This window comes from Eleutherodactylus coqui, chromosome 7 (assembly GCF_035609145.1).
Source record: "Eleutherodactylus coqui strain aEleCoq1 chromosome 7, aEleCoq1.hap1, whole genome shotgun sequence".
Classification (NCBI taxonomy): domain Eukaryota; kingdom Metazoa; phylum Chordata; class Amphibia; order Anura; family Eleutherodactylidae; genus Eleutherodactylus; species Eleutherodactylus coqui.
In genome coordinates this window covers 132,485,136-132,500,164 of record NC_089843.1, presented here as the reverse complement: position 1 = coordinate 132,500,164, position 15,029 = coordinate 132,485,136, and the positions used below count along the sequence as shown (strand labels likewise).

At 45.8% G+C, this 15,029-nt stretch overlaps 1 protein-coding gene across 5 annotated transcripts in view; it reads right to left on the bottom strand.

Moving 5' to 3' along the window:
• INPP4B (inositol polyphosphate-4-phosphatase type II B) overlaps window positions 1-15,029 on the bottom strand; it is a 519,946-nt gene that overhangs the window by 397,913 nt on the left and 107,004 nt on the right. For 3 of the 5 annotated variants that reach the window (XM_066573704.1, XM_066573710.1, XM_066573706.1), the window contains exon 1: window positions 925-1,046. In XM_066573704.1, the coding sequence (XP_066429801.1) occupies window positions 925-948 (24 nt within the window). In that variant the 5' untranslated portion in view covers window positions 949-1,046. Of the gene's footprint in view, window positions 1-924; window positions 1,047-1,178; window positions 1,298-1,433; window positions 1,451-15,029 lie in introns of those variants that run through there. The other 2 variants (XM_066573708.1, XM_066573709.1) reach the window with 2 other exon arrangements.

The following is a 15,029-nucleotide window of genomic DNA, read 5'->3' as shown; positions in this document are numbered from 1 at the left end:
AGCCATTAGCCTGGTTTAGCAGACCTGTCAACTCCCACTGCTTATTTGTGAATCTCGCTGGTTTTAAGTCAGGATGTGATTTCTCGCATGAGTGCCACCATAGACTTCACATAGATTTTATAGCTTTTTCTTGCTCTCCCTAACTATCAGCCTTTGAATATGACATTTTGGGATCAGTGCATGTAACAGTTTGATAAATCAATTGTCAAGAAACCCTTCTGTCCATCCAGTGAGACCAGCTGCAGAAAAACCCAGAACTCCACTAGCATAGTGGTACCATCAACAACAAGCCATACCACAGTATTTCACATTAAATGCAGGGAAAAGGAGCAAAGGAGCAGCACAAACAGAGCCAAGGAAGAGCGGCAAGTAGTGTCAAGTGCATTGCAACAACCTTCTTGGGATGCTTAAAGGGTTATAAAATCACTGCAGTGTACAAATGCTTTTGGTACTGAAGAGGTTAGAGGGAAGAGAAATCTGGGTCATTCTTCAAGTAGAAAATGAATGTCTACATTTTTTTTGCTAGCAGAACACTTCAGACAGTAAGAGCTAAAGCATTGAGATCTGTAACAGGCTGTTTAAACCATTCACGTGCAGAATAGCTAAAGGTTCAGATGCTGCCAACCAGATTAGCAGTCAGCTGGAAATCTGCGTCTATAGGAAGTACGCTGGACCGATTCATCCCAGGCTACATGCCTTAGGAACTGCAAATGTGTCTCACAAAGTAATTCTACAGCAAAGCAAACTGGTTTACACGCCATGTATCCTGTGCTACAGTTTTTTTCTAAACTTACAGGAGGTGCCATGACTAATGTACAGTAAACAGTGCCCTTCCTGGCTACCACTGCTATATCCTCCTCTTCCTAGTTTACCATGAGCGCAGCAATGTGTTGTATCCCTAGCAGACATACTATATATACATACCCTTGCCTTCAGCCGAAAGCACATTCTGGAAAAAAAAAAAGGTCAAATCTATGTAATCCGTAGGATATTCCAGCAGTCAGTCATGGAATGAACTGTCAGCTGTTACTATGTAGCAATGAAATATGCTAGTCGTGAATATACATGCTACTTCCTGGCAGAAAGCAACAAAATACTTCTAGATGGAGTCACCCTGTAGCAATGTGTTATGACCTGCCTGAGCAACATGAGTATAATGCAAGGAAAAAATTGCTCACCTCTACTATTTCTGTGTTAGCATATCTGGTTAAAGTCTGCTCTGTAGGATGTGCCACCGAGATCTGTACAAATGTGTTTAGCTTTCCATCACGGGCAGCGGTCAGTAAATCCTTGCATGCTACAGGAAGAAAAAAAAAAAGAAAGACAATTATAAATAGACGGTAAAAGTGCTGGGTTAATGTGAGACAGACTTAGCTGGGAATTACATCTCTGGAGACGCAGCTGATTTAGCAGAGGAAGTCCCTTGGAGTTACCTTTGCAGACATAGGAAGTCACATGTTAGAGCTGAGAATTCATTTCCACAAGCAGCTCCTGTAAGACTTCCCAGCCAGAGGCGCAGCATTGGAGTAGAATTGCAGGCTAATCCGTAGACAAATACACAAGCAGTAGTAAGCGAATAAGCACATCAGCTCTGACCTTAAAACCTACGCAACGTCACTCACTGTGCGGTCACAGGCGTTGTGGTGAGCGGCGGTGGAGGAATCTCAATAAATGAGGTTACTGATTAAATGGCCGGGGCACAAATATCTTTTCCAGGAAATCCAGTACTGTGCATGCAGGCTCAACACAAGCTGACTGCTTCACTGCAAGAAGAGTTTACTCTCTTGTTTATGTTTTAAGTAAATAGTATATAAACAGTGCAGAAATAAATAAATACAGTACATAATCAAATACAGTATATACACAGCGGGGCGAGTTTAATGTTTGTTATTCAGATCAACATTGGCTACATTGTGGAGAAAATAAATAACATCAAAAAAGGCTAAAGACGGCTTCACACAGGCAATAGTGTTTTTGCGTAGGTCTCAGCGCTATGCTTTGCGCCGTGAACGAGGTACTTTTGTGCGCATATCAATGCATTTTACTGTACTTTTTGCACAAGCAGGGCTTGTTCGCATAGGCGTGGGACACACGCGCGATTTTAACACATTGAGCTAAATAGGTTTTTGTTATTTTCTCAGCGGTTCTGCAAAGTATTTAGTGCATCCCGTTGTGTATTGCGTGTGCATTTGCATAATCCCCATAGACTTCTACGGGGCTCGTGTGCAAATGCGCATAAAGAAGAGCAAATTCAATTTTTTTGCGTGCACGAGATATAAGTGCACGAAAAAAGGGAAAATGAGAGTTAATCCTCTGATATCAATCTCTGTGTATTATGCGTGCAAATATGTCCACATAAAGCCGTCCTCAGGGCTTGTTTACAGGAGCGTATATCAGCCGCCGTTTTCACGGACTGCCATTATATGCTACCATCTGAGCTGTCTATTTCCTTCCCTCCCCCTCGCTGGCTCTCTGCCTCTCCCCTCCCCCCCCCTTCCCCGCTGTTTGGCTCCCCGCCCCTTGTCCATTGCCAGCAATAGCAGTGGGCGGGACGGGGTGGATCTTAGCCCTTGCCCCGCCCCCTCCCATTGCAAATAGCCAGCGTAGAGGAGAGAGGCAAAGAGCCAGCGAGGGAGAAGGAAGGGGATAGACAGCTCAGATGGTAGCGTATATTAGACGGGCGTTAAAATAGCGGCCGATATATGCTCCTGTGATTAAGCTCTAAGACAGATAGATAGATAGATAGATAGATAAACAGGCCAACACAATGAGTTCTGTTTCCATATATTTTTATAATAATTTTTACTTTATTCTTTTTTGGCCTGACTATTAAAGGCTTTGTATGAGATTAGTAATAGGGTCTACCTTTTTTTCAGACACAATCACTCTCATCTATGGGACATATCTGGACTGGCATTGCAGCTTTGCATCATTTATGTGATAATAGCTGAGCTGCAATACTAGACACAGCCCATGGACAGGAGGGCGCTGTTTCTGGGATGCAAATAAAAGTAATTCTTTTAAAATTCATGTAATAACCAATGTTTCATGTTTTTTTTTAGATGTGGCTTACTTGTACAACAGGTGGGGCTTTATTCACATGCCATCTGCAGTTTCATATAGGTTTTTTCTTGTTTAGTTGACTCTTTTTAGATCCCGTAGGGCACCTTCATATACTTATATACACTACTTATTCTCATCAATTCTATTCATAGAAGCATCCTTGAAATAGCATCGTATACTATGTTCTCCAATACGTTACATTTAGTTTGATAAAGGCTGAGCTAGATATAGATCTCAGGATTGCTGTATATTGCTGACACATGGCGCTTTCACCTTCTTGCTTCTGGCTTCATAGTTTTATAACTGCTTTATATCCAGATTATATATGAACCTTTTTCCTTATAAACCGTTGAGGCATAACATTTAAACCACTGAAGGTGAACAAAATGACATGGATTGATATCATGTGATAGTGGCACCAGTCAATTGGTGGGATATATTAGGCAGCGAATAAACAGCCAGTTCTTAAATCTGATGCGTTGGAAGCAGGAAAAATGGGTAAATGGGGCTTGTCCCAAAGTGTATGGTAGTGGCAGCAATGCATGCACTTCATCACTCCATTGACATTGGGCTTTTAGGTATTTCTAGGACCACTTGTGGGTCCAACTGGTCATCAGACATTTATCAGCTGTGTGAAGCTCCATAATTCAACAACACATTATTAGGCAGGTGGTTCTATTCTTATAGCTAATCAGTGTATGACAAACCTGCAATTATATGTAACAAGGTATATCATGGTTTTTTTTTATGTATGACCTTACTAGAAAGCCAAAGTCGTTAATTCTAGTAGTAAACTTTAGATGAAAGAACAAACACTAAGACAAGTCTCTAGACCAAAAGTCACTTTATGTACTCTAAATTACTATGATATGGTGACTGTACTGCTGTGGATAGAGGGGTCTCAAAAATACAACCCATTCTCTTCAATACGTTGACTGCTAGGAGTCTGGTTCAGCAGTGAAAACGTATTATTACCAGTTCAAATGTAGTAGATGACTGGGCTGCACCCACGCAAGTCAAAGTGGCTCTTGCTCCATTCTAGCTAATGGAGGAGATGTCAAGATGGGGCCAACCTCTATGAAGTCTATTTCCCCTATATCCTTATAGGTGATATGCTATCTTAATGAGACAACAGCTTTAGGGCTTATTCAGACGTCCATATATCGTCCGGGTTTTCACGCCCGGCCAATATATGCTGTCCCTCTCTGAAGGGACATCATGCTGTTAAGGTGGACCTCCATCCAAAAAATACTTTTGATAGAGATATATCATACATGTAACTGCTGGGAGTTTGGGCTCTCAGACCTCAACCTTCACTAGCACAATAACAGCATATCTGGAGGGGCGAACCCAAATTATTTTCATATACATCCCCAGTGCCCTGCCAATACTTGTCACGCAAAAGACATACTTATACAAGTTATCTACAAGCTGGTCTAACAGCAATGAGCTAGTAGGCCCCATGGCGCCAACTGAATATTCCATAGAACTTCTGACCATAGGCCATCCTTATTCACGCTTTAGCTAAAACGGCACTCTCCTTTAACTAATTGACCAAGTGGGATCATTGAAAACTTTCTTGCAAAACAGTGAAATGTCCAAATAAGCCCTCTTAGCTAAATAACAGAAGAGAAACATTTTAAGGGCAAATGCACATGACCATATTATGGTCCTGTTGTGTATTGAGCCACAACAGCACTTCCGTAGAGGTGCATAAACCCTATACAAGCAGTATATTTCTGTATGCTTCCAATTCCATATGTGGCATACTCTATGGGACTCCATATGTATGGAGGTAATCTTCCAACCAGTACGCAAGCTAATATCTTAAATTACTTTTTCAAACAATATAAGGATCCTTTTACACCATTCAAAAACATCTAAAAAAAAGTGACAATAAATGAGATTGACGCTTATTTACCTGGTCTTCACACAGGCTTATTCAGAATGTATGTGGAATGAATGATTGCACATGTGATCATTCCTCCCAATACAGTTGTGATGCCAACTATGATGAAACTGTATTGGGACGAATGATCATATGTGCAATTATTCTTCCCACATAAATTCGGAATTGGCCAGTTCGCTGTGTTAAAGTTTTAGCAAGGTGTGGAAAAAATACTGCAAATAAAAAGTTTTTTCAAAAACAAAAGGCATCTGATTTACTCCAAATTGAGCCCTGAACTCAACATCATCCAGTCTGTCTGGGATTACATGAAGAGGCAGAAGGATTTAAGAAAGCTACATCCACAGAAGATCTGTGCTTAATTCTCCAAGATGTTTGAAAAAATTGTCTTGCCGAGTTCCTTTAAAACTCTGTGCAAGTGTAGCCAGAAGAGTTGATGCTGTTCTAAAGGCAAAGGGTGGTCACACCAAATATTGATCTGATTTACATTTCCCTTGGCTTAATTTACATATGTTTCTAATTGGTACAAGAACTATTTTGAGAAGTATATTATCATGGGTATCTTAATCAACCTGCTCGTATCTGGATCAATTCCAAAAGACTGTAGCAGGAAACTGTAGTCTGGATAGCAGACCACTTTTCCCAGATGAACAATGGAAAGTTATAACAGGAGGTCCAAGGCTCAAACTTCTATATACATTTTCCTATGTGTATGTTATACTTGGATTGATAAAGCTAGCAATTTACTGTATATTCTCGGATGGTTCATCAGTATATAAATAAAGGCGGAAGCATAGAAGATTGCTGCAAAAAACATCAAAGGGTCAATCGAATCTGTCAATTATTTCTATTTTAAACATTTTATTGTGGGGGATAATCGGTTTCATTAAAGAGGTTGACCTAGAATCGAATTTTGTTACCTATTCATAGGATCATGAGAATGATGGTCTCTTGTCCCCATTCCACCTCACTGCACCCACTGTATTGAGGAGGACCTTGAATAGAGAAGCTGCTGAGCATACACCCTGCCCCTACATTAACGTCTATGGGACTGCTGGAGATATCTGAGTGCAAGTGCTCCACTATTGGTGGTCCCATTAAAATGAATGGAGAAGTAGCGGACATACTTTGCCATCATTCCATTAAGGACTCTTTCACATGGGTGACAGTGATATCGCATCGGTGTTCTGTGCGATATTGCTGCATTTTCTCGCAGCGATATGGCAATTTTGTGTCGCTATAAAGTTGTGTGACTTTGTACGGCTCTTTTACAGGGATTTTCAGGGGGCTTGAAATATACGCCCTACCCCAAAAATAAGCCTTAGCTGCATTAAAAAAAAAAACATCACCTAAGAGGCACTTCTCCTTGCAGGTCCCAGCACGTTTGAAGTCTTCTGTCAGTGCTTTCTGCATTGCAGGATAAAAAAACTCAATGAATGGCTCTGATTGGTTCATCAAGCGCTGGCTCTGATTGGCTGAGCCGTGGTGATTGCGAACCAAGCACAGGCAGTGCTTCCTGGAGGCGCGGTTTTTAAAACTCCTGACTAGGAAGCACTGAGGGAAAACTATAAACAAGTCTGCTGGGGACCTGAGGAGACGTGCGGCGAAGGTGATGCTTTTTTATGCAGCTAGGGCTTACTTTAGGGCTTTTACAGTAGTATTTCTTACTGTAACACATAGGAAGGCTCCATAGGGATACATGGGCTACAAAACCTCGCAAATCATGGCAATATTTTGCAACCCATAATTTTTTTTCTCACAATGTAGCAGGCTACAAAACATGGCTAATGTGAAAGAACCCATTGGGAAGTATGGGCTTCACATGCATGTGATTTGTAGCACTGTCACATTTCGAGAAAATCGCATGATTTTGTCGCCTGTGTGAAACCGTCCTTAAGCTGCTCCTTACTGCAGGAGTTGCAGTGAGGAGTAAAGAGGATCAACATTTTTGTGATTAGTAGGGGTCCCAGCAGTGAGGCCAGTGGTGCACCTCTAATAAAGGCACATCATGAAACTGCTATAGGGATTGTGGGCTGGGGGGCTCGGAGTGGACAATACCCTCCATCACTCTCCATTTATTTCACTGGTAAATGTAAAACTGTGTGGGCTTTAAGCCTTGTGGGGCAAGCAGTATTTTAGTCACTCTTCCTTGCAAAAGTGCTGCAAATCTGTGTGCACAGCCCACTTCAGGTCAACCAAAGGGGATTCAGGTCCGGGATCTGGCTAGGCTACTGCAAAACTTTGATCTTCTTCTGGCAATTTGGGAGTATGCTTTGGCTCATTATTTTGGTGAAAGGTGAAATTCCTCTTCATCTTCAGCTTTTTAGCACAGACCAGAAGGTTTTGTGCCAAATTGAACTGATATTTGGAACTGTTCATAATTCCCTTCACCTTGACTAAAAGCCCCAGTACCAACTACAGAACAGCACCAAAGCATAATGCTGCCTCTACCATCTTCACTCAGGGTATGGTGGTCTTTTGGTGATGCGCAGTGTTGGCTTTGTACCAACCCTACCTTTTGGAATTAGAACCAAAAAGTTCAAGTTTGTTCTCATCAGACCATAATATGTTCTCCCTCATACATTTGGCAAACTTGATGTAGGATTTGGCAAAACACAGCCGAGCTTGGATGTTTTTCTTTGATAGAAAAGGCTTCCATCCAGCTACCTTACCCCACAGCCCAGAGATATCAGGAATACGGGAGATGGTTGTCACATGCACTACACAACCAGTACTTGCCAGAAACTCCTGCAGCTCCTTTAATGTTGCTGTTGGCCTCTTTGTAGCTTCCCGAACCAGTTTTCTTCTTTTGGTCTTTTCATTAATTTTGGAGGGACGTCCAGTTCTTGGAAATGTCACTATTGTGCCATGGTGCATGTAATGCCTTGGAAATGTTTTTGTACTCTCCTTCTGGCTGATACTTTTTAACAATCAGATCCCTTTGATGTGCTGCAAGCTCTTTACGGCTTTTGCTGAAAAAATGCAACTAAGAAAATTCTACTAGAAGAGCCGAACTTTATTTGGGGGAAGTCAAAATCACTATAAATAATGACAGCCGTGTACTGACTACTGGTTAACATGAGTTTAAATGTGATTGGCTAATTCTGAACACAAAGTCATCCCCAAGTTATAAGAGGCTACTTTCACATGGCCAAGTGCGATATTGGGCTGTGAAACTCAGCTCGATATTGCTCTTGCCAATATGCAATTTTGCTGCAGATGCCAAGTGTTGTTGCTAGCTGGATGGTGCCTGAACTTGTCATTTCTACAGTATCTCCACATCCAAGTGCCACCTAGTAATTAGCAGTGATCGACATGTGGTTACAGCGGATCAGACGCACTATGACCATGCATATATTTCACTAGGTGGCTCAGGCTTGGGTATGATGCAGACAAAAACTGTGCCAACATGTGGTTTTACCATGTTTACATTATAATTGGTGTGATGTATGGGGGCACTCTCTGTGGCGCTATTTATTTGTGGTTGAATCTGTAGGGCACTATTATTTTTCTGGACCCTATCTGTCACAAAATGAGAGGAACTTGTATGTCTGAACACAATGCTGCAAAAGCTGGAAACGAAAAATATCAGGGTGCAAAATGGAAAAGAAGTCTCTTTGGCAATATGGCAGGGCTGAGAAAAGAAAGGAAACCGAGACACTATTGTCAGAGAAGGTGACACTTATACATCATTGGATGTAATTATTTAGTCTGTGTCTGAGTGCAAATCACGGTATTGATGTGTACAGCTTGCACTCGGCTCAACAGGATCACCATCTTTGGGGTAAAATGGTTAGTACTAGAGATGAGCGAGCACCAAAATGCTCGGGTGCTCGTTACTCGGGACGAAATTATCGCGATGCTCGAGGGTTCGTTTCGAGTAACGAACCCCATTGAAGTCAATGGGCGACCCGAGCATTTTTGTATTTCGCCGATGCTCGCTAAGGTTTTCATGTGTGAAAATCTGGGCAATTCAAGAAAGTGATGGGAACGACACAGCAACGGATAGGGCAGGCGAGGGGCTACATGTTGGGCTGCATCTCAAGTTCACAGGTCCCACTATTAAGCCACAATAGCGGCAAGAGGGCAACTTTTACTTCTGAAAAGCCCTCATTAGCAATGGATACCTTAGCTAAGCACCACACTACCTCCAACAAAGCACAATCACTGCCTGCATGACACTCCACTGACACTTCTCCTGGGTTACATGCTGCCCAACCCCCCCTGCACGACCCAGTGTCCACAGCGCACACAAAAGTGTCCCTGCGCAGCCTTCAGCTGCCCTCATGCCACACCACCCTCATGTCTATTTATAAGTGCGTCTGCCATGACGAGGAACCGCAGGCACACACTGCAGAGGGTTGGCACGGCTAGGCAGCGACCCTCTTTAAAAGGGGCGGGGCGATAGCCCACAATGCTGTACAGAAGCAATGAGAAATATAATCCTGTGCCACCGCCATCAGGAGCTGCACACGTGGGCATAGCAATGGGGAACCTATGTGCCACACACTATTCATTCTGTCAAGGTGTCTGCATGCCCCAGTCAGATCGCGGCTTTTTAAAAATAGTCACAGGCAGGTACAACTCCGCAATGGGAATTCCGTGTGCACCCACAGCATGGGTGGCTCCCTGGAACCCACCGGCGGTACATAAAAATATCCCATTGCATTGCCCAACACAACTGAGGTAGTAATGTCGTGCTTAATGCAGGTGGGCTTCGGCCCACACTGCATGCCCCAGTCTGACTGGGGTTCTTTAGATGTGGAAACAGATGCATTTATAATTCTCTGTGGACCCACAGCATGGGTGGGTGCCAGGAAGCCACCGGCGGTACATAAATATATCCCATTGCATTGCCCAACACAGCGGATGTAACGTCAGCTGTAATGCAGGTGGGCTAAAAATTCATTTGATTACACTGTAGGCGAGGGCCCACAAAAATTGCTGTATCAACAGTACTAATGTACATCCAAAAAATTGGCCATGGCCAACCAAGAGGGCAGGTGAAACCCATTAATCGCTTTGGTTAATGTGGCTTAAGTGGTAACTAGGCCTGGAGGCAGCCCAGTTTAAAGAAAAATTGGTTCAAGTTAAAGTTTCAACGCTTTTAAGAGCATTGAAACGTATAAAAATTGTTTAGAAAAATTATATGAGTGAGCCTTGTGGCCCTAAGAAAAATTGCCCGTTCGGCGTGATTACGTGAGGTTTCAGGAGGAGGAGCAGGAGGAGGAGGAGGAGGAATATTAGACACAGATTGATGAAGCAGAAATGTCCCCGTTTTGGATGGTGAGAGAGAACGATGCTTCCATCCGCGGGTGCAGCCTACGTATTGCTTAGGTATCGCTGCTGTCCGCTGGTGGAGAAGAGAAGTCTGCGGAATCCAGGCTTTGTTCATCTTGATGAGTGTAAGCCTGTCGGCACTGTCGGTTGACAGGTGGGTACACTTATCCGTGATGATTCCCCCAGCCACACTAAACACACTCTCTGACAAGACGCTAGCCGCAGGACAAGCAAGCACCTCCAGGGCATACAGCGCGAGTTCAGGCCACGTGTCCAGCTTCGACACCCAGTAGTTGTAGGTGGCAGAGGCGTCACGGAGGACGGTCGTGCGATCGGCTACGTACTCCCTCACGATCCTTTTACAGTGCTCCCGCCGACTCAGCCTTGACTGGGGAGCGGTGACACAGTCTTGCTGGGGAGCCATAAAGCTGGCAAAGGCCTTGGAGAATGTGCCCCTGCCTGCGCTGTACATGCTGCCTGATCTCTGCGCCTCCCCTGCTACCTGGCCCTCGGAACTGCGCCTTCTGCCACTAGCGCTGTCGGATGGGAAGTTTACCATCAGTTTGTCCACCAGCGCCCTGTGGTATAGCATCATTCTCGAACCCCTTTCCTCTTCGGGAATGAGAGTGCAAAGGCTCTCCTTATACCGTGGATCGAGCAGTGTGTACACCCAGTAATCCGTAGTGGCCAGAATGCGTGTAACGCGAGGGTCACGAGAAAGGCATCCTAACATGAAGTCAGCCATGTGTGCCAGGGTACCTGTACGCAACACATGGCTGTCTTCACTAGGAAGATCACTTTCAGGATCCTCCTCCTCCTCCTCTTCCTCCTCCTCAGGCCATACACGCTGAAAGGATGACAGGCAAGCAGCATGGGTACCGTCAGCAGTGGGCCAAGCTGTCTCTTCCCCCTCCTCCTCATCCTCCTCATGCTCCTCCTCCTCCTCCTGAACGCGCTGAGATATAGACAGGAGGGTGCTCTGACTATCCAGCGACATACTGTCTTCCCCCGGCTCTGTTTCCGAGCGCAAAGCGTCTGCCTTTATGCTTTGCAGGGAACTTCTCAAGATGCATAGCAGAGGAATGGTGACGCTAATGATTGCAGCATCGCCGCTCACCACCTGGGTAGACTCCTCAAATTTTCCAAGGACCTGGCAGATGGCTGCCAACCAGGCCCACTCTTCTGTAAATAATTGAGGAGGCTGACTCACACTGCGCCGCGCAAGTTGGAGTTGGTATTTCACTATAGCTCTACGCTGCTCATAGAGTCTGGCCAACATGTGGAGCGTAGAGTTCCACTGTGTGGGCACGTCGCACAGCAGTCGGTGCACTGGCAGATTAAACCGATGTTGCAGGGTCCGCAGGGTGGCAGCGTGCGTGTGTGATTTGCGGAAATGTGCGCAGATCCGGCGCACCTTTCCGAGCAGGTATGACAAGTGGGGGTAGCTTTTCAGAAAGCGCTGAACCACCAAATTAAACACATGGGCCAGGCATGGCACGTGCGTGAGGCTGCCGAGCTGCAGAGCCGCCACCAGCTTACGGCCGTTGTCACACACGACCATGCCCGGTTGGAGGCTCAGCGGCGCAAGCCAGCGGTCGGTCTGCTCTGTCAGACCCTGCAGCAGTTCGTGGGCCGTGTGCCTCTTCTCTCCTAAGCTGAGTAGTTTCAGCACGGCCTGCTGACGCCTGCCCACCGCTGTGCTGCCACGCCGCGTGACACCGACTGCTGGCGACGTGCTGCTGCTGACACATCTTGATTGCGAGACAGAGGTTGCGTAGGAGGAGGAGGAGGGTGGTTTAGTGGAGGAAGCATACACCCCCGCAGATACCACCACCGAGCTGGGGCACGCAATTCGGGGGGTGGGTAGGACGTGAGCGGTCCCAGGCTCTGACTCTGTCCCAGCCTCCACTAAATTTACCCAATGTGCCGTCAGGGAGATATAGTGGCCCTGCCCGCCTGTGCTTGTCCACGTGTCTGTTGTTAAGTGGACCTTGGCAGTAACCGCGTTGGTGAGGGCGCGTACAATGTTGCGGGAGACGTGGTCGTGCAGGCCTGGGACGGCACATCGGGAAAAGTAGTGGCGACTGGGAACCGAGTAGCGCGGGGCCGCCGCCATCATGCTTTTGAAAGCCTCCGTTTCCACAAGCCTATACGGCAGCATCTCTAGGCTGATCAATTTTGCAATGTGGACGTTTAACGCTTGAGCGTGCGGGTGCGTGGCGTCGTACTTGCGCTTGCGCTCAAACTGTGGCGCTAGCGACGTCTGGACGCTACGCTGAGAGACATTGCTGGATGGGGCCGAGGACAGCGGAGGTGAGGGTGTGGGTGCAGGCTAGGAGACGGTAGTGCCTGTGTCCTCAGAGGGGGGTTGGATCTCAGTGGCAGGTTGGGGCACAGGGGGAGAGGCAGTGGTGCAAACCGGAGGCGGTGAACGGGCATCGTCCCACCTTGTGGGGTGCTTGGCCATCATATGCCTGCGCATGCTGTTGGTGGTGCCTCCCCAGCTGATCTTGGCGCGACAAAGGTTGCACACCACTGTTCGTCGGTCGTCAGGCGTCTCTGTGAAAAACTGCCACACCGTAGAGCACCTTGACCTCTGCAGGGTGGCATGGCGCGAGGGGGCGCTTTGGGAAACAGTTGGTGGATTATTCGGTCTGGCCCTGCCTCTACCCCTGGCCACCGCACTGGCTCGGCCTGTGCCCACACCCTGACTTGGGCCTCCGCGTCCTCGCCCGCGTCCACGTCCTATAGGCCTACCCCTACCCCTCAGCATGGTGTATTACCAGTGATTTGATTTCCCAGGCAGGAAATAAATTGGCGCAAGCCTGCTGTTAAACGTAGCTGGCTGCGTATGATTTGTTTACTATCTCCACCCACCACACACGTACACAGAACGCTGAGGACTGACAGAGGCAGGGCACATAGAATTTTTCCCTTTTTTTAAAAAGAAAAGGCCCACTGACTATATTCAATCAGATAAGAAATCTGTTCCACAGAAATGCAGTTATATGAAGTGCAGCAGAGCGGAGACTTTTCACAGGCAGAAAATAAATTGGCGCAAGCCTGCAGGACAAATTGAATGTTTCCCTTTTTGGGAAACGGAGGGCCCACTGACTATATTCAATCAGATAAGATATGTGTTGCACAGAAATGCAGTTATATGAAGTGCAGCACAGCGGAGACTTTTCCCAGGCAGGAAATAAATTGGCGCAAGACTGCAGGACAAATACAATTGTTCCCTTTTTTGGAAACGGAGGGCCCACTGACTATATTCAATCAATAATATATGTCTTCTGGCCCTGCCTACACAATTCTCTCCCTGTAGTATTACTGCAAGGCGCAATGCTCTGCAGACAGCCGATTTTGAAAAGAAAAAAATATGCAACACTGCTAACAGCAGCCTGCACAGTACTGCACACGGTTAGATGTGGCCCTAAGAAGGACCGTTGGGGTTCTTGAAGCCTACACTCACTCCTAACTCTCTCCCTACCTAAGCACCACTTCTGTCCCTGTAGTATTACTGCAAGGCGCAATGCTCTGCAGACTGTCGATTTTGAAAAAAAAAAAATTTGTGCAACACTGCTAACAGCACCCTCCACAGTACTGCACACGGATAGATGTGGCCCTGAGAAGGACCGTTGGGGTTCTTGAAGCCTACACTCACTCCTAACACTCTCCCTACAGCAGCACCAGCAGCAGCACTTTCCCTCAGCTAACTCAGTCACAAGGCATCTGAGGCGAGCCGCGGGAGGGGCCGACTTTTATACTCGGGTGACATCTGATCGCCCCAGCCACTCACAGCAGGGGGGTGGTATAGGGCTTGAACGTCACAGGGGGAAGTTGTAATGCCTTCCCTGTCTTTCAATTGGCCAGAAAAGCGCGCTAACGTCTCAGAGAGGAAACTGAAAGTAACCGGAACACCGCGTGGTGCTCGTTAAGAGTAACGAGCATCCCGAACACCCTAATATTCGCACGAATATCAAGCTCGGACGAGTACGTTTGCTCATCTCTAGTTAGTACATGTAGTAATGCACTGCAAGACTGTGGATTATGGTTCAAACTGGCCACACCAGCTTTTATTCACATGTCTCCCCAGCAGGTGGAGCAAAACAGAGAAATCCCCAAAGTTATCACAGTCAAGTCCAACTTTTGCTACATCTGTACATAGGGCCTCTTCTGTACCTCCGTGTGCCTCCAATCTGAAGTAAAGTTTTTCTCTGTCAGATTGTGTTACAAATTTGACAGAACAAAAATCAAACTCCCAAATGATCTGTCTGAAATTGCACAGAGGTCATGCAGCTCTGTGCTAGGGAGCTGTACATGAACACTCACTAAAAGAAACATAATTACCAAGTAGGTCAAAAAGGCTGCAAGAGAGCAGAACAGGATTATGAGGTTGATATTACCTACAAGAAATACCTCTATGTAGTGTGACAGGGAGTTACTTTTTTGTTGCACTTTAAAACGCACACAAAAACACCTACAAAAACGCCCGCAGTTTGAAGCCTGTTTGGTCATATTTTTACCTACATTTATATCAGCTTTTTTTTTAAATAACGTCTTTTCGTACAGATGTTTTTAGATGGCTTTTAAGTTATACTAGAAACACTGGGGATAATAACGCCACTAGAGATTAAAAGCAAAAGTCCAAAAACTGCATTGAAGAGACAAAAAACAATATAATACAATTCCAGCAAACATTCAGCCACATCACTTTAACAAAAACACTGTGTGTGAGACGACCTTGCTTGGAATATCCCCCGACGACTGAATACTCATC